Here is a 23,696-nt window from a genome sequence, read left to right on the forward strand (position 1 = left end):
ACGGAGAAGGGCGGGGCAGGCGAGCTGTCGAGGCAGACTCTCCTCTTTTTTGCCCTCCTCCCCTCCGAAAGGCGAGCCTCGGTCCTCATTGGCCAGGCCGGTATCACGTGATCTCCCAACCGTTCTTTTATGGTTTTGAACGAACAACCCATCCGCTGGGCTGGGATTTCTTCCAAGGGAGGGGGAGGGAAAAATAATCCGCGACTGGCCTCCTGATTCGTTTCCTTCAGCGGCGGAGGAGCGGGTAGGCATCCCCAGTGGGTTCCGTATCCGAGGCCGGTTGACCGTCTCGGACTCGGTTTGAGTGGAGAGGAGGAGACGCCTCCTCCGTGTGGCGGAGGGATACACGGCTCTGGCAAAGAGGTGAAAACATATTTTGAACGAAGGGCGCGAGCGGAGGCTCGACGGCGGCGGCGGCGGCGGTTCGTGAGCGCCGAAGTCGGCGTGGCCGGATCGGTTGCTTTAGCGCACCGAGGGCGCATCCTTTTGCGTACTTTACGGTAAGCCCAACAGCAGCCCTGAAAGCTTCGAAGGATTTAAATTTATGATAGCGAAGCTCTAGACTTGTGTTTTTCAAGCTTGGCCACTTTAAGACGGGTGGACTTCAACTCCCAGAATTCCTGAGCTAACATGACTGGAGGAGGAATTCTGGGAGTTGAAGTCCACACGTCTTAAAGCTGTCAAGTTTGAAGACCCCTGCCCTAAACATTTACAATGTATAATAATAGAGCTGGAAGGGACCTGGAGGTCTTCTAGTCCAACCCCCAGCTCACAGGAGACTAACCAAGAGTCTTCAAACTTAGTAGTTTAAGACTTGGACTTCAACCCCAGAATTCCTGAGCTAACATGACTGGAGGAGGAATTCTGGGAGTTGAAGTCCACAAGTCTTAAAGCTGTCAAGTTTGAAGACTCTTGTTCTAGGCATTCCTTGCATATGCTAAGAAGGAGAAAGCAAACCCTTTGGGAGTGCACGTTTCCCATTAGATGTGCAGTGGTGTGCAGATGTGCAAGATGGAGTGTGGCAGATGCAGAAGTTTAGACACCCTCTTGGTCCAGGGTTGCAATGGTCTGAGATAAGCTGGGCAATTAATTTTCCCAGGCGCGCCACATGAGAAACTGGGACTGTTGTGGAGGGGCCATCCAACGGCTGTGAAGGCCTGCATGCACATAGATAAATTGGAAAAAAATAATAAAAGCAATGCAGCTGTACTGCGTGCATGATAGTTGCACTCATTTACGTTTGATTTCTAATTTCCAAATGACCTCGTGTCAACCAAAGGGCTAGAGGTGATTTGGGAGCTGTAAAATGTCCCAGTTTGGTTTGGGAGACTTACTACAGACAAGATAATTGCCATGCAAAAGGCATCTTGGACCATAGAAGCAAGGAGGGCATTGGAAACTTTGACCCTCCCTGGGGAGGGAGGAGGAAAGGAGGAGAATTTTGCCTGTTTTATGCCTTGTTGAACTTTGACTTCCTAAGCCTGAAGACTATTAATCATGAAGCTGATCATGGATTAGCTATCTGCCTTGTCTAACATTATCCTTTTCTTTTAGAAGAAAGATATCCAGACTTCTGTAGTACAATATTGCTTAAAAGTCCCAATCTGAAGACAGAACTATTTCTCAAGAAAGCAGCCATATCACTAATGTGTTGACAGCTGCAAAGTCATTCCCAATGGAGAATCAGAATACTAAAAAGGTACTTTCCGAGTGTTCCAATACACAACCCAACTTGTATTTGGGATGTGGAAACCCAGTCAAAAGCATGAAGAAGATGGACTTTCTCTTCACAAGTGGTCCATCAGATGCTCCAGCAGCAAACTTGTGTAGAAGCAGTGCCATTTCTGAGAGTTTGGGAAGCACCCGGATAAACAATCCCCCTATCATCATGAATGATACAGATGATTTAACAACTCCCAGGAGAAAATCTACAAATGTTGAAATTGCAAGCAACCAAGTTACTCCATCTAGAGGCTTGTCTGACAGTATGGCAGTTGATTATAAAATTACTGGTAATCCAGAGTTGTTTACAAGCCAGAATAAAGGTAAGAATTATGAACATCAGGGATGGTTAAGAAAATACCATCAAGCAGGTGGCATTCTGAAGAGTAATATGTTCATGGCTCTCTGCCACGCAGCGGAATTAGGATTCCAATAGAAAAGAATATCTAGTTCAGGGATGAACTGTGGAGTTCTTCTTGCACTCTGAGTTTGGTGGTTTGCTTGCAGAAGATTTACTACCCAACTGGGTGATGTCATCAGTACATGTGAGTGTAGGGTTTGCTGCCTTTTTATATTCAGTCTCTTGCTCTGCCATGATGGTGCAGTTTCTTTCTTAGCTCCTTGATTAGAGGATAGCTTTCTGCTTGATTTTCTGGAGCTGATCCCTAATCAGATTCTGGGGAGGATGGTTTTCTTTCTAAGTATTTTAACTGACCCTTTTGAATGGTGTGAATGTGGTTTATCTCTAGTTGCCCAGTTGAAATTCTGACTGAGTCTGTCCAGAGTCAATCCTAATCTCAATGGCAGGACAGGCTATTGAAATGCCTGAAAACAAACACCTAAATTCAGAGAGCACCACATCATAAAGATTGACTGAATTAGGAAAATTAGTAAGAACGTGTTGTGGTTTTTTTTTTTAACTCTTATCATCCCCAAACAAAGCAGAATAGTAAAGGTTTTCCCTCAATGAAAGTGGGTTTTCAAATTGCTTTTTCTGTGTTATCTTCATTGGGTGTTTCTTATAGCCTGCCTTTGTTTTAGAGGAATTCAAGCATATATTGAAAAAATTAAGACGACGGTCTACAATTGGAGCACGAGGTTCTCCAGAAAATAACCATCTCATCCAATATATTGCTCGGCAAAGGAGAATGAAGGTGCAAGAAAATTTGTCACAAGTAAGTGTGGTGGAGTAGGAACATTAAATCTTTTTTTTTTCCAGCAGAGTGCAAAAATGTTTCAGGTCAAAATGAGCAAAGATTAATATCTGGGAAGCAAAAGTCCAGATAACTGCTAGATAGGAAAGAAAAAAGAAATAGATTTTTTGTAGCCCAGATCAGGTAACTCTATCCACGTTGGACATGGATGATACAATCAGATCCAGTTGGGGGGGAATTAGTTCAGCTATTTTGACAAAATGTTTTGGAAGCCTGTGTTTTCACAGAAGTATTGATGCATTTCTGAAATATAGCATAGGCTAAAAGCATCTGATGAGAAGGTCATGCTTTGAAGATTCAATTGCTAGCTTTAACAGGGATCTATTCTGGAGTTTTTATTAAGAGGCAAGTTCGGATATTGATGGATTATTAAACTTTCAGTTTGCCACTGGGTGGCGATGGTGTATTTGCTTCCATGCAGGAAGTCTTTTCCAAGTAGGTGCTGACAGAAGTTAATCCCTTGTTGCTCTGGAACTGAAAGGCATTTCAGAAGTCTTGGTGTATCCAACTGCATTTTATGCTTCACTGGCTGGATTTGGGTTTTGTACAAAGCCATAACTTGGTTCGTTCAATTTTCCCTTAGGATAGCATACGAACCTAATTCTAGAGATCCATATATCAGGGATTACAGTTTAATGTTGTAGCTGAAGCCAGCAAAATGTAGTTTATCAACCGACAATTGTAAAAAAATCTATCTCCCATAAATAAATAAATGCATACATACATACATGTGTGCATTGGTGTATCTGTATATCTAGATAAGGGTCTGTATTATGGCTTCTAATTTAACGTTGAAGATCAGAGGTCTTTTTTGCTTGGCAGACTGTTTGCGGTGGGATGGCGAATGGGGATGGTTTTGCGTTCATGTGCACACTGCTATCACAAACGCAGCTTTGCACGTGTGCATTCACCCACCACTTTTGCGGTCCAGTAACAAGTGGCTGAGGCCTAGTACTAAGTCGTGGACCCAAGGACCCCTGTTGTAGATAAAGCCAGCAAAATATAGCTTATTCAATCAACAATTGTTTAAAATCTACCATAAATGCATGCATACATGCGTATACATATGTATATGTATATAAAGCAGACTTTAAGTAATAATGTGACACTTTAACTGAAATAAAACTTAAATATTTAGATGTGCATAGTGCAAACCCTCTATATTGTTCAAAATAAGTAAATTTGTTTAGAGCAGTGGCCCCCAACCTTTTTTGTGCCACGGCCCGGTACCGGCATCACAAAATGATCCGAAGCCCGGTACTGGCATCAGCACGCATGGCAAGGCGAGCCGAGCGACCGGCCAGCCAGCTGTCCCCCGCTTCTCCCCGCCACCTTCAACTCCTCCTTTGTACCTTTGTCGATGGGCTTCGCTTCGGGACAGCCGCTTGGCTCGCCTTGCCTTGGGTGCTGAAAGAATCCTCGCGCCTTAGTTTCGTTCGAAGCCCCCCCCTTCGATGAAACTAAGGCGCGAGGATTCCTTCAGGACCCAAACGCCGCTTTCCAACTGGAAAAGCTCACCCGGAAGCACCTTCTCGTCAAACAAGATGGTGGCGCCCAGCAAACCGGCGGCCCGGTAGGAAATGTTCCACGGACTGGTACCGGTCCACGGCCCGGTGGTTGGGGACCCCTGGTTTAGAGACTTCTCAAGTTTGCCATAATATGGGGAAGTAGAGGAAAACTATTTTATAATATACCTATTTGGATATTTCCTTGTATTTTGAGCAGTCCAGCCCTTGTCAAGATCGGAACACGTTGCTGAAAGACAAAATAGCTGCCTTCCAATCCTCATTTAAAGCCCTCGAAGAAACTGAAGAAAAGGCAGTCCATATTCATTCTACTTGTAAGTAACCCACATCTAATCTCATTTATAAGAAGCATTTTATTATTGAACAAAGAAGATTTGTTAAAGGAGTACAGAATATTTTAACCAAAATGTGCTTTTATCTGGCATTATATATATATATAGTATATGTATATATATGTATATATATATATATATATATATATTGTGTGTGTGTGTGTATGTATGTATGGTATCCTAGATCTGAATGAATGAAATATTAAATACTTTGTTCATTACATAGTTGAATGTGCTGACAACAAACTCACACAAAAATTATCAATGGAAATCAAACTTAGCAACCCATGGAGGTCTCGATTTGGAGTTACACTCAAAATTAAAGTGTAAAAAAACACTACAGGCTGATCCAACTTTGATGTAATGTCCTTAAAACAAGTCAAAATGAGGCTCAGTAGTGTGTGTGGCGTCCATGTGCCTGTATGACCTCCCTACAATGCCTGGGCATGCTCCTGAGGCGGATGGTCTCCTGAGGGATCTCTCACACCTGGACTAAAGCATCCCCCAACTCCTGGACAGTCTGTGGTGCAAGGTGGCATTGGTGGATGGAGCGAGACATGATGTCCCAGATGTGCTCAATTGGATTCAGGTCTGGGGAACGGGTGGGCCAGTCCATAGCATCAATGCCTTCGTCTTGCAGAAACTGCTGACACACTCTAGCCACATGAGGTCTAGCATTGTTGTGCATTAGGAGGAACCCAGGGCCAACCACACCAGCATATGGTCTCACAAGGGGTCTGAGGATCTCATCTCAGTACCTAATGGCAGTCAGGCTACCTCTGGCAAGCACATGGAGGGCTGTGCGGCCCCCTAAAGAAATGCCACCCCACACCATTACTGACCCACTGCCAAACCGGTCATGCTGGAGGATATTGCAGGCAGCAGAACGTTCTCCACGGCATCTCCAGACCGTGTCACATCTGTCACATGTGCTCAGTGTGGACCTGCTTTCATCTGTGAAGAGCACAGGGCGCCAGTGGCGAATCTGCCAATCTTGGTGTTCTCTGCCAAACGTCCTGCACGGTATTGGGCTGTAAGCACAACCCCCACCTGTGGACGTCGGGCCCTCATACCACCCTCATGGAGTCTGTTTCTGACCGTTTGAGCAGCCACATGCACATTTGTGGCCCGCTGGAGGTCATTTTGCAGAGCTCTGGCAGTGCTCCTCCTGTCCCTCCTTGCACAAAGGCGGAGGTAGCGGTCCTGATGCTGGGTTGTTGCCCTCCTACGGCCTCCTCCACATCTCCTGATGTATTGGCCTGTCTCCTGGTAGCACCTCCATGCTCTGGACACTACACTGACAGACACAGCAAACCTTGCCACAGCTCGCATTGATGTGCCATCCTGGATGAGCTGCACTACCTGAGCCACTTGTGTGGGTTGTAGACTCCGTCTCATGCTACCATTAGAGTGAAAGCACCGCCAGCATTCAAAAGTGACCAAACCATCAGCCAGAAAGCATAGGAACTGAGAAGTGGTCTGTTGTCAACACCTGCAGAACCACTCCTTTATTGGGGATGTCTTGCTAACTGCCTCTGTTTTCCACCTGTTGTCTATTCCATTTGCACAACAGCATGTGAAATTGATTGTCAATCGGTGTTGCTACCTAAGTGGACAGTGATTTCACAGAAGTGTGATTGACTTGGAGTTACATTGTGTTGTTTAAGTGTTCCCTTTATTTTTTTGAGCAGTGTATATATATTGGAGGTGAAGGATATTACAGTGAGAAAAACTGAATGATGAGTTGCATAGTAGAAGCTTGTATTGCTGAAAAAACTCAGTCCTTTACAATGAGTATTATTTAGTAATGTTTACACCTGTGTTGAATGCAGCAAACACAAGACTGCACGAGCAATCAACATTGAGCCAGACATGGTCTCCGGAGGATATGAATAATGCTTTTGAAGAAAACTTAACTGATAAATGTATGAACGGAGAAGGTATATCAGTAGATATCCAGATGCACAGTCCCAAATTTCCATCATGGAAGCCTCTTCTGTCTGGCACAAATGTTATGTCTAAGGTATGAATTATAGATATCTCTATAGAGTTAGGTAGAGTTGTATGACTTTGCCAACTGTGTTCCCTATACAATATGTATAGATCAATGTTTTGCCTTGGCAACTTTAAGATATGTGGACTTCAACTCCCAGAATTCCCCAGCCAGTTATGCTGATTGGGGAATTCTGGGAATTGAAGTCCATGTGTCTTAAAGTTACCAAGGTTGAGAAACACTGGTATAGACTCTTAGTAGCTTCAGACTATATAGAACAGTAGTTGCTTTAATGATTGTTTGCCTTTGAATTCATACAATATGCCTATGGAGCTCATCTCATAGGGGCTGACCAATTGATTCCTGCTTATTCTTGCCATACGTTGAGCAGCGCACCTGTTTTGACAGTCTCAGTTATCTTTGAAAGATTACTGATATTTATAAGTAAATGATGCAAGAATTTTACTATATATAAGAAAACACTATTATTATGGTTGTTATTATTATTATTACTATTATTATTACTAGTATTTTATTAATACTTTGTATAAGTAAATTGATCCACGCAATACACTGTTTACTAAGCGCTTATGTATTTTAAAGAAGAAAAATGTATAAATAAAATGTAAAAAATATATATAGTCTCAGTTATTACATGGAATAGACGCGTAGACAATGAATCAGATTTCCTTTTGTTAAGTTTTCCTATGGCCTTCATCTTAGAAGCCAAACAACCACTGGATGGACTGGTAGCACAACAGCCTTTCTATTTCCCCACTCCTAATAATTTTTCTGCATTGTTTTGAATGGCTACATCCCCAAACCCCAAAGGGGTTCATCATCTATTAAAACTAAAATAATGTGTCAGAATAGAAACTTGACTTGTGTGTTCCCAGGCCGTTCTGGTCTCACCAGCGAACGCTGTGGAATCTACAGGTGTGTCTTTGGTAGCTACTCCAAGTACGGGCATATCAAAGAGTGAAAGTGGTAAGAACAAACTTGCATGTTTAGACTTTATTTTAATACAAAAAGGTGTGTAGATTTTCTTTCTGGTTGAAAGCAAAGACAACAATAGTATCCATTTTGATGATGATTGATTTTATAGCAAGTCTCGTTAATTGTGCTTTTGGAATATTGGCCACAAATAGGAAAGTAGTACACAAATAGTTTTGAATTCTGACTTATCTTTGCAAGGTAATGCATCCCACCGATTCTTAGAAACAGCCCCCTTCACAAATATATTCAACAACATCTGCAGTTGTTCCTATCAATATCTTCAGCGATGCCCAATTAGAAATGGCTGCTTAATAACAACGAATTAGTAAATGTTCATGTACAGGTAGTCCTCGACTTACAACCCAGCTGAGACTAGAATTTATGTTGCTAAGCGAGGCATTTGTTACGTGAGTTTTGCCCCATTTTACAACTTTTCTTGCCACAGTTAAGTGAATCACTGCAGTTAAGTTAGTAACATGATTTTTAAGTGAATCTGGCTTTACCATTGACTTTGCTTGCTAGAAGGTCACAAAAGTTGATCACATGACTCTGGGATACTGTAATTGTCATGAGTCAGTTGCCAAGCACCTGGATTTTGATTACGTGACCAATAGGGATGCTGTAATGGTCATGTGAGTCATTTTTTCCCAGTGCCATCGTAACTTCAAAAGGTCACTAAACGGATAGTTGTAAGTTGAGAACTACCTGTATTATGTTACTGCGTGTAGTGATGGAAGCTGTACACTAGATTCGAGTCACCTGAGTCCAAAAGTTGTTTACTGTTATTGAATTTAAATGCAGCATGAAGGCTGATCACAAATTTTTAAGCACTTGTTTATAAGCTGCAGAGCAAAGGGACAACCTTATTTTAGGCAATGGGCCCATGTTCCGTGGAGTTATTTCTGGCTTATTATCATTGAGTAAGTGTTGTCATAATTGCTTGCAATGTGGTTTTTGTTCTACTGTGGAGGTGAAGACAGAGAATTGAGCAGAAACGACACGTCCCAACCTAGCAATAAGAAGGTTCGGTTTTCAGAAAAGCAGAGCTTTGAAATCTTTGATGAAAGCAAACCACCCATTACGCCTGTGGGAAAAGGCCATTCATTTCCCAATTCCCTTCGTTCTGTTCTGAAGAAAACACCAGTCAAAATCGTATCAGAAGGCTTGAAGGTTGGTGTTTTATGGTTAACTATACATTTATTTTCTCTTGCAAATCTTCAGTAAATACCTTGGAACCAATTAAAGAACCTTCATCAGGTCTTTCAATGCTTGAAATGTTACTTTCTTGTTAAAGGATCTTCAAGGATCATCAGGGGAAATGGCCACACCGATATGTACTGGATCTTTTGGCCCTGAAGGTGAAGACATGTTCCTATATTTTTTACAATTTGTATTTTAGTATCAATCTGGTAGAGAACCAGATTCTAAATATTAATGTTAATACATAAAACCCTAAACAGAATAGGGTCAGGTTTCCTAAGAGTGTGTTTATTTTATTTTTTTATTATAGCATACTACCTTGAATTTCTTTGGCAGTTGAAATGGCTAATTGGTTGATTAAATAGGTAACTCTATACGCCTACCAGGGAACTTACCCTCTGCACAATAACTTAAAAACTGCTTTTTGGTGTTGATGTAGAAATAATTTAGCAGCAATACTTGTCTCACAGAATAGCCTCTGCTTTGTGTTGTGCTGTACCATGTGCATACAGTATGTGCCATGTGTGTTTGAGTGCATCAACAAGCCACTTTTGATTCCTGGAGACCATGTGACAAAATTCTGCAGTTCTCTTGGCAAGATGTCAGAAGTGGTTTGCCATTGCCTTTTTCCTAGAGCTTAGAAAGAGTGATTGGCCCAAGGTCACCCAAATGGCTGCATGCCTAAAGTTGGACTAGAACTCACAATTCCCTGGTTTTTAGCCTGGTGCTTTAACCATTACCCCGTATTACCCCTCATGTGTGCCTTAGGCATCTCTTAAAGCTTGTCTTCTTATGCTGTTCTTTCCTAACCATTATCGCTATGTAATGTTTGCATTCTCTTATTTCCTTATTTAATATATATATTATTTTAAACTGCCCTTGGATCTTAAAAATAGTACATGCTTTTATTTATTTATTTTATTTATTTTTATTTATTTGGTTTGTCAATTGCTTACGAGTGAATAGGTATAAGTAAAAACATAGTTATGAACACATGGATACATATAAGAAAAATAAAAAAATAAAAGAAACAATAGGACAGGGACGGTAGGCACGTTGGTGCACTTATGACCATAGTTTTGGCAAGGAGCTGGTCCTGAAAGATTTTTCAAAGATTATGCTTAGAGGTTCGGCTATGGCACTGGATAGCTTTTTTAAGAAGTAGGCACATATTCCGTCCAGTCCAATAGATAGAGATGGTTTTAGATTGCGCAGTACTTTTTCAACATTGTCTTTTGTAAAATCAATATGTATTAGATCGTTGTAGTTGTCTGTGGTTCGACTAGGAAATACTGGGCATGATCCATTGCTGTTTACAAATACTGAGACAAAGAATGTGTTAAAGAGGTTGGCTTTAATGGTGTCGTCATTGCAGTCTTTACCATTTGGTCCTTTCAGGGATGGGATGGACCTTGAGTCTTTTAGTTTGTTGTTTACAAAATTGTAGAAAGCGCGGGTGGAATTGGTGCGTAGAAGGTTTTCTTCTTGTTTAATGTGCATTCAGTCTTTATCTGGTGGCATAAATTTTTGTATCGGCTTCTGAAGTTGGCAACGTGATCAGATTTGTTTTTCCGCCAAAGTGATTTCTTTTTGGATTGAAGCTTCCTTATTGTTATGGGTAATTTGTTTTTTTCTGGTTTTGGGAGTTGTTATTGGTACATATAGTTTGATGACTCTTTTGACTTCAAGTAAAAATATGTTGTAATGGTCTTCTACAGTATTGCATCCAGTGAATAGAAATTGTCAATCAAGGGATGAGAGATCATTGTCTATAAGATCATAGTTACCTTTTTTGAAGTTATAATTGAGGATCACATTGTTGTGTTGATTTTTGTGTGGACGTATGTTGAGACAAAAGTCAATCATGTTGTGGTCACTGTTGGAAAAGGGTTCTTTAATTTGTATTCCGTAAATTGAATTCAAACTATTGCAGAAGATGAGATCAAGGCATTTAATTTAATAAATTTAATTTAATAAACAATTACCATATATCTTGCTGAAATAAGAGCCAAAGATTTGTGCCTAACTTAACTTTTGTTCATCTTTAGAAAGAAAAAATAATTCTCCTGACCACCACGCTCCTTTGATTAGAACTGCTCGAAACTCTGATAAAAGGAAGGTATAAATAAAAAAGGAATATTTCATAAGTTGATTAACAGGCATAAATGAACAGCTTTTCTGGAAGTTTCCATTCACTTTACAGATACTTGTTTTTGAAATACTTATTTTTCACTATGGCTATTTGTCAAATGCTTAATAGATGATAATATGAAATCTATTGCATATCTCTTCTGTTCTGAAAATTCCCAAGTTGTATGGTACTATTTCTGTGCACACTTCGGTTTTTATAGTTCCATATGTAAGCTATAATTTATGTATGGGAGCAGGACCTATTTTTTAATACAGATATTTCCCAATAGTGTGTAGTGAAAGCAAAAAAAAATCTTGCAACCAAAATTGAAGGCCAGAATCAGCTCAGCAAATTGCAGAAAGCCAAAACTTCAACCAAATCCAAAAAAAAACCGGTAAGTAATTTACATTATAGATGTATGTAGTTTAGATTCATTTATTTATTTGTTGTTTGTTTGCTGTCTATCTCTCCTCAAGGCAACTCTCATGGTGGTATTTATGGTGGTTGGCTTCACACATTTTCATAAGTCAGATTTTTTTTAAAAAAAATACATTTGTTAAATACTTTGTTTATTGTATATTTGTTTACATCCCATCTTTATCACTTTTATAAGTAACTCAAGGCAGCAAGTATATCTCATACTCCTTCCTGTTTTCTCCACAACAACAAACCTGTGAAGTGAATTGGGCTGAGGGTCACCTGGCCAGTTTTCATGCCTTAGATTAGGGGTGTCAAACACAAGGTCAGCGATGTGGTCAGATCCAGCCCGCGGGGCTGTCCTGGAAAACGTAAGGGGCCTCTATACACTCGGTCACTTAGCAACCGTTTAAAGTCACAATGGAACCCACCCTTCCCCGCAAGCTACTTATTATGATCTAGTTTCAAAGTCCTGACATTGGGGAGGGGGACCCATACGGTCACTTGATTGCATTTTGGGCAATTTATAACCGGCCCACATTTATAGCCATTTGCACTGCCCTGCCACTTGACCGCGATTTATGATGTTATTGTCAGAAACCACCAGCTATTTCCGATTTAGCAAAAAAAAAAAAAAAGCACAGCACAGCACATAAGGGGTTCACTTTATGACTGCAACATTCATTTAACCACCACCATAAACAAAGGTCATAGTAATTGCCAGGCTCAATTGTAGTTGTAAGTGGGGAACTACCTGTACCATGTACATGTGTTTATTATCTTCTGTTATTATCTATATCCTTTGCTACAACTCAAGTCAACTGGACTGTACATCATATTAATCCTTATTGTGATAAGGTTGAGAAGAAAGTAAGATAAAAAGCCAAGCCCCTTCATGGCATGATTTCATGTATAAATTTGTTTTCTGAATCCATAACGAAGTGCCTAGAAATATTGGCAATCTTTAGCACTGAATTTATGGAGTTTCTTTCCATTTATTTTCAGGCAGTCCGACCCAAAGCGGCGGGGAAAAGGAGGGGCAGGGGGAAGAAGAAAGAGGAGCAGAAAGTATTTTACGGGCCACGTGAGAGAATATTGAAGAAACCTCTCTTAAGTCCGATCCTAGAAATAACAGAAAATGCCTCCTTTCGTTCCTCTTACCCAAATACACCAACTTTAAATGTTTCCACCTCAGGTATGTAAAGTTACAGGCTGCCTTTCTTCATTTTTTCTTTAACTAGTGGATTAACAAAGCTCCTTTCGTTGCTATGTTAGAATAGATCACAGACAAAGTTAAAATAATGAAACGTCAGAGACGGGAACTAAAATTCTGTCCAATGTGGGTGGACATTATAATTCGTTGCAATTGCAATAGAACTACTGACGACTGTTTAGATATACGATAAATAGTAATGTCTATGTTGTTTGTTTTGTCTATCTTTACTTTGGAGCAGAGTTTTTAAAAAATGCACCTTCTTTCTCTTAAGCATCATGGATTTATTTCATTTGGCAATGAAAAGAAAACAAACAAACATGAATTATACCCATACATAATGGAGATTTTGTTATATAAGCAAATCTGTTTCCACCAACAAAGTCTTAGGATGTGTTGGCCAGTCTATTTAAAATAGCTTAGCCATATGCATTACAAGTAGTCCTTGACTTATGATCACAATTAGGACATGAACTTCTGTATTGCTAAGTGACGCAGTTGTAAAAGGGTTTTCAGGTGCCTCGTGATTTCACCCCCCTTTTTTTGATGTGGTCATTAAGCAAACCTGGCTTCCTCTGTTGACCTTTTTAAAAAAAAAAGTTTTATTGTTTTTAAGACAAACTTAGACAAACACAACATAAAAACATCAAGCCATCTTCCATATATATATATACATACAGTGTGTCGGTTGGTTTACAATTGTTTTGTGCTTCCACTTCATAGTCTTCACTTACAATTACATTGTATATGTTCTCGTATTATCAATCAAATATTCCTAAATACATTAATATCATTGTTAATCATTTGACTATACTATTATTCATGCATGTTTTACAAGATAATCCATATTTTACTTAATTTGTTTTATCACCGTTCATATTATCTCAAATCTATCCTATAATCATTTTGTAGATATAATAAAAAAATACATCTTTATATATTCATTATGTTCTAAAAGTCTACATATTTCATTACCATGTTTTATTGTCTAACCATTGATAGAATAGATCCCAAGTCTTATAAAATTGTTTATCTTCTTGTTCTCTGATTTCTAATGTCAATCTACTCATTTCAGCACATTCCAATATTCTCTCAATAACTTCCTCCTATGTTGGTATTTTCTCATTTTTCCAGTTTTTAGCAAATATGATCCTAGCCGCTGTTAATACATTTACAATCAAATATTTCAATTCTTTACTGTATATTTCAGGTAAAATTCCCAATAAAAATATATCTGGTTTCAAGTCTATATGCTTTTTTGTCATTTTTTCCAACCATGTGTGGATTTTGGTCCAATATTTTTTGGCATCCACACACATCCACCACATATGGTAATATGAGCCAGGTATCTGATGACATTTCCAACATTTTTCAGATTTGTTCTTGAACATTCTTGCTATTCTTGTTGGAGGGAAATGCCACCTGTAAAACATACAAATTTTCTTTATATGCTGTTGACATTGTCGTTTTATAATTTTGAGACCACAATTTTTGCCATTTCTCTAGATCAATCCCATATCCGAAATTCTTCCCCCAAGCAATCATTGTTTCTTTGACTTGTTCTTCTTCTAGTTTGATTTCTAATAAATATCCATACAATTTTTTGATCACCTTTTCATCAGTACCTGTCAAAATCTTATCTAAATTAGTCAATTTATCATAGAAACCTTCTGTTTTAGAATCTTTATCATATCTAGAATGTATTTGTGCATATGAAAACCAATTCATCTTTATACCTTGTTCCTCTAATTTTTGCATAGATTGAAGTTCACCCTTTCCATTCAATATTTCACCATATCTAACTGTTTGTTCCTTTTTGTATATTATAGGATAAGAAAATGCTTCAATAGTCGACAGCCAGACTGGAATTTTCAAATAACATTGCCTTTTAGTCTTCTCCCAGTTTAACTACAGAGACTCCCTTATATAGTGCCTTCTAAAATACCCCTGTATTTTAGTTCCTTTATTCCATAAAAAAGCATGCCACCCCAACAACAGATCATGTCCTTCTAATGTCAACAATCTAGCATTTCTTAATGTTATCGATTCCTTAACCCACATCAAATTTGTAGCTTGGTAGTACAACTCCCAATTAGGCAAACCAAATCCTCCTCTTATTCTAGCATCTTGCAAAAGTTTTAATTTTATTCTCGCTTTCTTACCTTGCCATGTATATTTCAACACAATTTTATTTAAATCTTCAAAATAATCTTTTCCAAGCCTAATTGGAATTGTTTGGAACAAATATAAAATTCTGGGTAATATATTCATCTTGATTGTTGATATTCTCCCTATTAATGGCAGTTGTAAATTTTCCCATTTCGCCAAATCTAGCGCTATCTGCTGCTTGAGTTTAATATAGTTATTCTCTTTTAGTGTGCTACATCTTGCTGTCAAGTGTATCCCCAAGTACGATCTTATATGTGACCTGGATTTTCAAAACATCCGCCAATTCTTCCTTTTGTCTTAATAACATATTCTTTGTCAAATCTTTGTTTTGTCTTTACTTATTTTCAAACCAGCCACCTTCCCATATACCTCTATCTTTTCTATCAATTTTAATGCTGTTTCTAGTGGGTCTTCTAAAATGAAAACCAGATCATCTGCGAATGCTTGCAATTTGAATTCTTCCTTTTTAATTTTCATCCCTTTTATATCCTTTTCATCTCTAATATATCTGTTTAGCACTTCCAAGGTTAACACAAACAACAAAGGTGACAGTGGGCACCCTTGTCTTGTTCCTTTTCTTATATCAATAGAGTCCGTCAAATCTCCCTCTATCATTACCTTTGCCGTTTGCTTGTCATATACAACTTCTATAGCTTGAATAAATTTTTTACCAAAGCCCATCTGTTCCAGCTGTAATAACATAAATCGCCAATTCACATTGTCAAATGCCTTCTGTGCATCTAAGAATATCAAAGCCATTTGTTTTTCAGGATGTGCCTTGTAGTATTCCAGAGTGTCCAAGATTACTCTCATATTGTCTTTAATTTGTCTCTTTGGCAGAAATCTATTTTGATCAGGGTGAATAAAATTATTTAGGTATTTTTTAAGTCTTTCTGCCAATATTGAAGCAAAAATTTTATAATCTGCGTTTAGTAGGGAAATAGGTCTATAGTTCTTGATTTGTAATGGGTCGGCCTCCTCTTTTGGGACAAGTGTAATATAAGCTTCTGACCATGATTTAGGTATCTTCTTCTTTAACATAACTTCATTCATAACTTCTAGCAATGGAAGATTTAACAATTCTTGTAGTATTTTGTAAAATTCCACTGGAAGTCCATCTGGGCCTGGTGCGTTTCCATTGTTTTGCTTCTTAAGTGCTTCAGTTAACTCCATCATCATTATATTGCTTTCTAACATCATTTCAATCTCTTTAGGTATCTGGGGTAGATTAGCATTCTGTAAGTACTCTTTCATCATCAATATTCTCTTGTGTGTATAGTTTCCCATAATAATCTCGTATAATTTTCTTCTTCTCTTTACTTCCATAACAAACTTGGCCTTGATCATCTATTAACTGCAATATTTTCCTTGATTCTTTCTCCTTTGTCAGTTTATATGCTAACCATCTACCTGGTTTATTTGCATCTTCAAAATAGTTCTGTTTTGCACCTCTGATTTTCTCTGCTAATTCTTCTTTTTCCATTAATCCCATTTTATGTTTAATTATATCCATTTTTAACTTAATGTCCTTTTTCTGTGGCATTTTCTGTAACTCTTTTTCAAGTCGTTTATACTCATCCTCTAATGTCTTAGAGGCTAGTCTTTTCATGGTATTTCTTTTCCTTGTATAGTCTATTATCAAGCCTCTGGCATATGCCTTCATTGTATCCCATACGTTCTGCATTGATGTATCTTCTTTTTTATTTTCTTTAAAGAAAAAAGCCAATTCTTTCTCCATCCTTTGTATGAAGTCTTTTTCTTTTAGTATAGTATTATTTAACGTCTATCTAGATCTTCTTTGTCCTTTCCATTTAATTGTCATTGGGTTATGATCTGTCCAAGTACTTGTTTCAATATTTATTTCTTGGATATTAGCGAACAATTCTGTTGACATCCATATCATATCTATTCTGGACCATGGATATTAGCGAACAATTCTGTTGACATCCATATCATATCTATTCTGGACCATGATAAATGTCTGTTTGAATAGAAGGTGTATTGATTAGTCTTAGCATTTCTTTCTCTCCATGCATCCTTTAAATTTATTTCATCTATCATTTTAAAAAAGGATTTAGGGAGAGTCTTTCTGTTTTGCTTTGTTGTTTTCTGTGTTGTATAGTCCAATTTATTGTCTACAATTCCATTAAAGTCTCCCATCATAACGATATTAGCATAGTCCAGTTCAATTATTTTCATGTGTAATTTTCTATAAAATTCTTCTTGATTGTCATTCGGGGCATAGATTGCAATCAGGAGTGTTTTCATATTATTGTCCATTATTTCCACCATTAATAATCTTCCATCGTCATCCGTATGAATCAATTTTGCTGGGATAATATCTTTAATGTATAAAACCACTCCTCTTTTTTTGCATTGTGTCAAAGAAGTAAATATTTTCCCTAACTTTGGCTGTATCAACAGTTGTTCATGTTGCTTTTTAATATGTACTTCTTGTAGGCAGATTATATCAAATTTTAATTTCTCTAATTTATGGAAAGTTTTCCTTCTTTTAACAGCTGAATTAAGTTCGTTTATGTTTATTGTAATCAATTTTTCCTCTTCCATGGTTATACTTTATAGGTAGGTTTAGCAGCTCTCGTAGATCTTGGTTCACATTGTTCTTTAGCTTCCACCTTTCCACCTACTGCACCTTCTTCTTTTTCAGTCACTATTTGGCAGTCCTCTTGGAATTCAATTAGTGACATTTCTTTTTCTGTCTCCTCCTCTTTCCCTCCAAAGTATTCCGTATAAAATAATTCAGCTTTCTCAATTGAATTAATTCTGTGTCTCTGTTCTTGCCACGTGAACATTAAACCTTCTGGAATCAACCATCTGTAATTCACCTCTTGGTTCGCGTTGTTTATATTTCAATGTTTTCTCTCTTGCCACCTGCAATATTTGCGTTTTAATGGCTTTCTTTGTAAATCTGATGTGAACTTCTCTTGGTAGGCTATTTCTCCTTGCATATCTTGTGAAGACTCGAAAAACCTCATCTATTCCATCCATCATCTTCTCTTTGGTTATTTCCAGAGCTTCAGCCAAGATTTCTATCATTATCACAGCTAAGTTTTGTCTCTTTTCTTCCTCTAGGTTTGGAATCTGAAATAAAATTCTGATCTGTCCATCTTCCATCTCAGCATCCCACTTTTATCTTGTTCAACCACAGTTAATCTGCCATCAATATCTCCAATCTTATCTCTTTGTTTATCTTCTTCTTCAATTTTTTGGAATCTCTCATCATACTTCATCATCATTTGTTGAATATTCTCCACCTTTTCATCAGTTTTTTCTATTCTCTTTTCAATATTCTCTGTTCTTGTTTGTATGCTTTGAATTCCTTGCATTATCATCTGCAGCATCACCTTTTCCTGTTCTTTTTCTTGTTATAACATCGTCTGTATTGAGCGGAAGAAGTAGGAATTGAAGAACCAGCCGCTGTTAGTTTCCTGCTCATTTCAGATGATTCAAAATCTTCAGGTTCTTCTAGACCTTAATCCACTCATGAAATAATCAATTGTAATTCCAAGTAAAAATAGTGGAAAAAAGAAGCAAGATTAAAAAAAAATTCTTCAGGTTCTTGTATACCTTAATCCAATCGATTACTTAAATAGCAGTAAAAACTCAAAAAAAGAAAAAAAAAACCATAAACAGAAAAAGGGAAAAAATTGTTAAATCTTGTAGGAGGCAGAAAAATAAAAAGTAAAAAACTAAAGAAGAAAAAAAAGAAATTCTTCAGGTTCTTCAACACCGTAATCCTATTGAAAAGTCTCAGGTATGAAAAGGTATACAAAAAAAAGGAAGCTACAAAAAGAAAACCAATATTTAAAGTAAATAAAAAATGCAGGAGAGGGAGAGAGAAAAAAGAAAAAAGACTACTCCCTTAAAAAAACCATTAATACTAAGACTTGTCCTTTAAAATGAAATGCAAAAGTAAAAATTAGGCTCCAAAAGCAAAAAGAAAGACAAAAGCAAGTTCCAAAAGGCCAAAGATCCAAATGACTATTACAAATAATAAGCTGATAAGGAGGGGGTGTGAGGAATAACCCAGCTTAAAAAAGAGAAAAAGAACACACTGCACCTATTTAGTTATCCAAGACTTTTGTTAAGTTTTATAGCTCTCTTCTCTAGAGTCTTATCGTCTTTTTTCTGTATACTTCAACACCAGACTTCAGCTACTGATAGAAACCCAGAAGAGCACCTGCAATAATACTCTTCCATGCTGTTCCCTCTATCTTATCAGACAGGCTCAAAGTCCTTGAAAAGAAGTCTGAATTCTTTCTCAGCTTTGTCTGGTCGAGAGAGAGAAAAAGAAACAATATTTCTAAGCCTCTAGTTGGCAGTGTTACAAAGTTTCCTCTGCTTTCACTTTCCCCCTCCTTTTCCAAACAAAATATAATAAACATTAATTAAAGAGGGAAAAGGGATTTAGAAAAAAAAAGCTAAAAGGGAATCTTTAGCCTAAAATATTATAAAGACAAAAAGGAGAAGAGACAAAAAAGAAAAAAAAAAGACTAGTCCAGTTCAAAGTAAAAAATCATATATGAAGAGTCCAGCAAAAAAAAGAAAAAATTAATTTGACTTCCCGTTTAAAATCGCCGCTTAATCACTTCTGTCTAAGATTTTACAGATTCGTTCTTTTCCTTAGGGTATCCTTTCAAATCTTAAAGTAAAGAAAAAATTCTCATCAAACCGGCACACTTTCTCTCTCCGTTCTCCTCCGTTTCGGAGCTGTCCCAACTTCAGCAGCTTTAATGGTTGCCTCTTTGCTGCTGGCAAAAAGAGCTTCTCCTGGATCTAACCAGGGACTTTGCGATATCCCTGGGATCGACAGGATGCGTTCTTTACATTCACCATCTCTTCGGGATGGTTTAGATCTGTTTGGACTGTCCAGGAGCAAAGATATCGGCAGCGATCTCAGACCTTCAAGATCGCATGCCGTATCGTCGCGACGCCAGCTCCGCCCTCCACTCTGTTGACCTTTTTGTTGGAAGTTCTCTGGGAAAGGTCTATGAAAATTCGCTGCGTCCACCTCACCACGGCCAACTCACTACTAATATCAAAGAAATGATGGAATAGAATCATTAAAGAAAAGATGCAAAAGGAGGGACAGAGTGAAATGTGAATGGCAAAAATTAATTTTTATTTATTTTGAATAATTAAATAGAATTGTTAAATTGTCCCACAGTGAGTTGGCCCATGGTGTAATGGCTGCAGCGTGTTGGTTGTGACAATTGTCCGTTCTAGTCTGGGAAAGTTGCAAATAGTGATCGTGTAATCCTGCTGCAACTATCATAAATACATGCCAGTTGCCAAGCATCCGAATCACAATCACGTGACCGTAAGGACCCAGTCATAAGTGTGAGAACTTGATGTAAGCAGCATTTTTCAGTACCATTGTATCTTTGAATGGTTGCTAAACATATGGTTATAAGTCAAGGATTCCCTCTATATACTTTACATTCACTAGTAAATGAATATAAAGTACTGAATGACCCAGGACTGCTTGCCTAGGATAATAAAACATTTTTAAAAGAAAAAAAAGTAAACAAGGAAGGCATAAGTCAGGAAGTTATTTCAAAAAGGGCCCGATTGCAATGAACTGACTTTGGTAAAAGAACAAAACTATATATATATAGCATGTTAAACCTCTCATAGCTAGTGGTGAAAATAGCTAGGAGGAGGATATTATAAGACAAAATCTCTTTAGTTTAAAACAATGGGGTTGAGTACCTTGTGCTAAATCTTGATTAGCACAACTAGATGAAATAACATTCTGACTTGTTCATTTGAAACTTTGTTTTAGATGATTCTTTAAGTGACCTGCATGCTAAGTTTATCGATGACATGGTGGAAAACAAAACGAATCTACCTCATGCTGTAGGAGTGGACAGCCATGATCAACCTTCTAGCCCTCAGGAAGAAGATAGCTTAGCGAGTTCATCTGTGCAGCTTCAAGAACTTGCTCTAAACAATGGAAAGCAATGGTTTCCTGGATATGTGCCCGAAAAAATCTCTCCTGAAAAACTAAAGAGTTCTTTAAATGGAAATGAACAGGTGGTAGGAAGGGACTGTCTATCAAGTAGGACAGAAATGCAGCTGGTGGAGTTACCGAACATCTGTGGACCTACTAAAAATATCAAGGCTAAAGAAAATTCATTTTTCACTGTAGATTTTGCAGCGGAAGTAATGAGTGAAAGCAACGGGGTGAGCTTTGAAAGGAACCCAAGAATCAGCAGAAAATCGACGGAAGACTTTCTGAACCCCGAGGGCACCAAGTCAAACAGCCCTGGTGTTCCTGGAGGAAACCTGGACGGGTTGCCATCTTGTCCTTGGACAGCAGATGACATTGCACTTTTAAACCATTTTGAGGAAAACAGGAATATAACAAAGAAAGTAAGACGCAGCATGAGGGGTCAGAAAGATGCAGAAGGTGAGGGCCTTGCCTGGGTTGAGATCCCTTGCAAAGTCCCCAAAAGGCGACTGTCCTCTGTTGGTCCTCAAGAATCAAAGTACACCGTGAGTAACCCTTATGGACGAAGAAGAAGGAGCTTCTGTGCATCTGAAGGCTCTCAGCTCCCTGTTGTGGGTTTGGAGTCAAACACATCTGCCTCCCATTTGGAAAATTTGGACAAATGCCAGAAGGGCAACATGAAATTTGAACATTAACTGTTTCAAGCATAGTTTCGTTTTTCCTCTACTGGGAGAGAAAGATTTAAATGCAGGGGAATTTACATTGTATTACTTAGCAAAAGTCACTAGCCACAGGGACACAAAGCTAAATTCAGCTAACAATGCACAGTTGAAATATTCACATAACATGTTGACGTGCAAACAATATATATTGACTGCATGAGCCTTTTTTAGGACAAAGTACAATGTACCAAATAGCTTTGTTCCCATATCAAACTGAATTAACCTGCCCTCGTGTTAGTCTCATCTTACATGGATGAGTTTAGCCTATCAGTGGCTTTACAAGTAAAGTTTTTTTAATCGTATTTTTGATCAGTGCTGTGATCTTGGGGAGAGGGATTCATTTGTGGTTGGACAGCCTTGCTTTATTCAAAAGACTTCTCTATTTTTTTAAAATAAATATGCTGGGCTGAGAGCTATTTTTTTTCTAACCTCAATTGTCTCCTGTGCACAGACATGTAGTACTTCTCAAAACAGAGATAACCTGATTACAGTTTGCATTTCTAGAAAAATCTATAGTGCCAGAAGTATCTTGATGTGTTTGCTGATGCTCAGCTATATAAAGATGTAGAAAAATTCTTTGTCGTGCTGCATTATTTCTTGAGACAATGCTTTCTTTGATCTGTTACAGATAGTCATTTACTTAAAATCATTTAGTTAGTGACTGTTGAAAGTTACAGTGGCACTGTATAAAGTGGCTTATGGCTGGTCCTGACACTTAAGACCTTTGCAATATCCTCAGTCACATGATCTAAATTTGGCCAAAATTTTATAGGGATTACCACATCTCAAGGTCATGTGTTTGCCATTTGTAACCTTCCTAGCCGGCTTTTGACAAGCAAAGTCAATGGAAAAAGCTGCATTTGCTTAATGACAACATAATTCATTTAACAAGTGCAGTGATTTGTTTAGCAACCATAACAAAAAAATGAAATCTGACTTAACTCGTTTAACTGCCTTGCTCAGCAACAGAAATTCTGATTCCAATTGTGATTGTAAGTTGAGGACTATCTGTATGCACATGCAAGCTTTCTTCCTTACAGTTGATTGAGTTTTTCTTGCAATGTATAGAAGTCTCTGGTTTTATTACTAGCATTTCTAATTAAAGATTTTGATAGAGAGTAGACTATCTGCTATGGAATATTTGGACTGGGAATAATTCATTAGAGCATTAACAGAGAACTTTCCCTTCTATTCTGTCCTTTGTCTTTGCAGTTGAAATTGAGACTTTGAGAAATGAAACATTTCACTATGAAACTCTGCTCCCCCAAGATGATCTCTCATATAGACACTTGAACTCTGTGCTTGTGTAAATATGTGAGACTAAATAGGACATCTTGGTAACTCCAATCAGAATTGAACAGATTGTGATAATTATATGATTTTAGTATAAAATCAATAGCCAGCCAACTCAGGTGCTCTTACGAATTATATTAGCTAGACTTTATTTGTCTAAATCTAAGTGTGTTCAGATTAACTTCTTATAAAAATGTGTAGAAAAGAAATTCCATTGTATGGACTTTTAATGATATAATGACAATATAACCTTTAATGAATCAGCTGGTTTGTTTTTATCAGCTTGGAAATAGTTGCCATTCTGATTAGTGGGCTGAGGCACTGCCAAGACCAAGGAAGTGATTTCAAAGGAAGAATGGGCAGAATCCATTGTCACTTTTGTAATTCTGAGATTTAAAGCAACTACTGCCGTATTTCCCCGAAAATAAGACCCAACCAGAAAATAAGCCCTAGCATGATTTTTCAAGGATGCTCGTAACTTAAGCTCCACCCCCAAAATAAGTCCCAGTTAAGATTGTCAGCCAGACTGTATTTCCCCCAAAATAAGACCTAACCAGAAAATAAGCCCTAATTCAACTTTTGGAGCAAAAGTTAATATAAGACCTGATCTTATTTCTGGGGAAACACAGTATAGTTCAAAGTCTGCAAAGAAAAACACTGGTCAAGTGGAAAACAAAGCTAGCAGGTTTTCATCATATACATTCTCTGTGTATGTTGTTATTTAGCAAGCCAATTTGGCATAACCAGAGTCCACCCTTTTAGGATTTGCTACTTCAAGTCTCTCTTAATTTATA

At 37.9% G+C, this 23,696-nt stretch overlaps 1 protein-coding gene across 3 annotated transcripts; it reads left to right on the top strand.

Moving 5' to 3' along the window:
• Positions 1–154: 154 nt before the first annotated feature.
• Positions 155–22,183, top strand: CDCA2 (cell division cycle associated 2). Of its 3 annotated transcripts, none has more exons than XM_087969941.1 (12): positions 155–500; positions 1,555–2,045; positions 2,764–2,897; positions 4,662–4,776; positions 6,627–6,817; positions 7,684–7,774; positions 8,754–8,953; positions 9,078–9,141; positions 11,032–11,102; positions 11,404–11,508; positions 12,537–12,726; positions 20,720–22,183. In XM_087969941.1, exons 2-12 carry the CDS (start codon positions 1,676–1,678, stop codon positions 21,580–21,582), a joined length of 2,394 nt encoding a protein of 797 aa, XP_087826067.1. In that variant the 5' UTR covers positions 155–500; positions 1,555–1,675; the 3' UTR covers positions 21,583–22,183. The 3 variants fall into 3 exon arrangements, with proteins under 3 accessions (XP_087826067.1, XP_087826069.1, XP_087826068.1); XM_087969943.1 differs by having other exon boundaries at positions 21,086–22,183; XM_087969942.1 differs by having other exon boundaries at positions 306–500; positions 8,760–8,953.
• Positions 22,184–23,696: the final 1,513 nt, after the last annotated feature.

The sequence above is a fragment of the Notechis scutatus genome, chromosome 7 (assembly GCF_049901735.1).
Source record: "Notechis scutatus isolate UNSWTSFEM ecotype Mainland chromosome 7, rNotScu1.2, whole genome shotgun sequence".
In the NCBI taxonomy this organism is placed as follows: Eukaryota; Metazoa; Chordata; class Lepidosauria; order Squamata; family Elapidae; genus Notechis; species Notechis scutatus.

Excerpts from the sequence above, each read along its gene's own strand:
- CDCA2 (XM_087969941.1), top strand. The coding sequence starts at position 1,676 with ATGGAGAATCAGAATACTAAAAAGGTACTTTCCGAGTGTTCCAATACA. Across the intron at positions 7,775-8,753 it reads CATATCAAAGAGTGAAAGTG|GTGAAGACAGAGAATTGAGC; the intron begins GTAAGAACAAAC and ends TCTACTGTGGAG. Across the intron at positions 11,509-12,536 it reads CCAAATCCAAAAAAAAACCG|GCAGTCCGACCCAAAGCGGC; the intron begins GTAAGTAATTTA and ends ATTTATTTTCAG.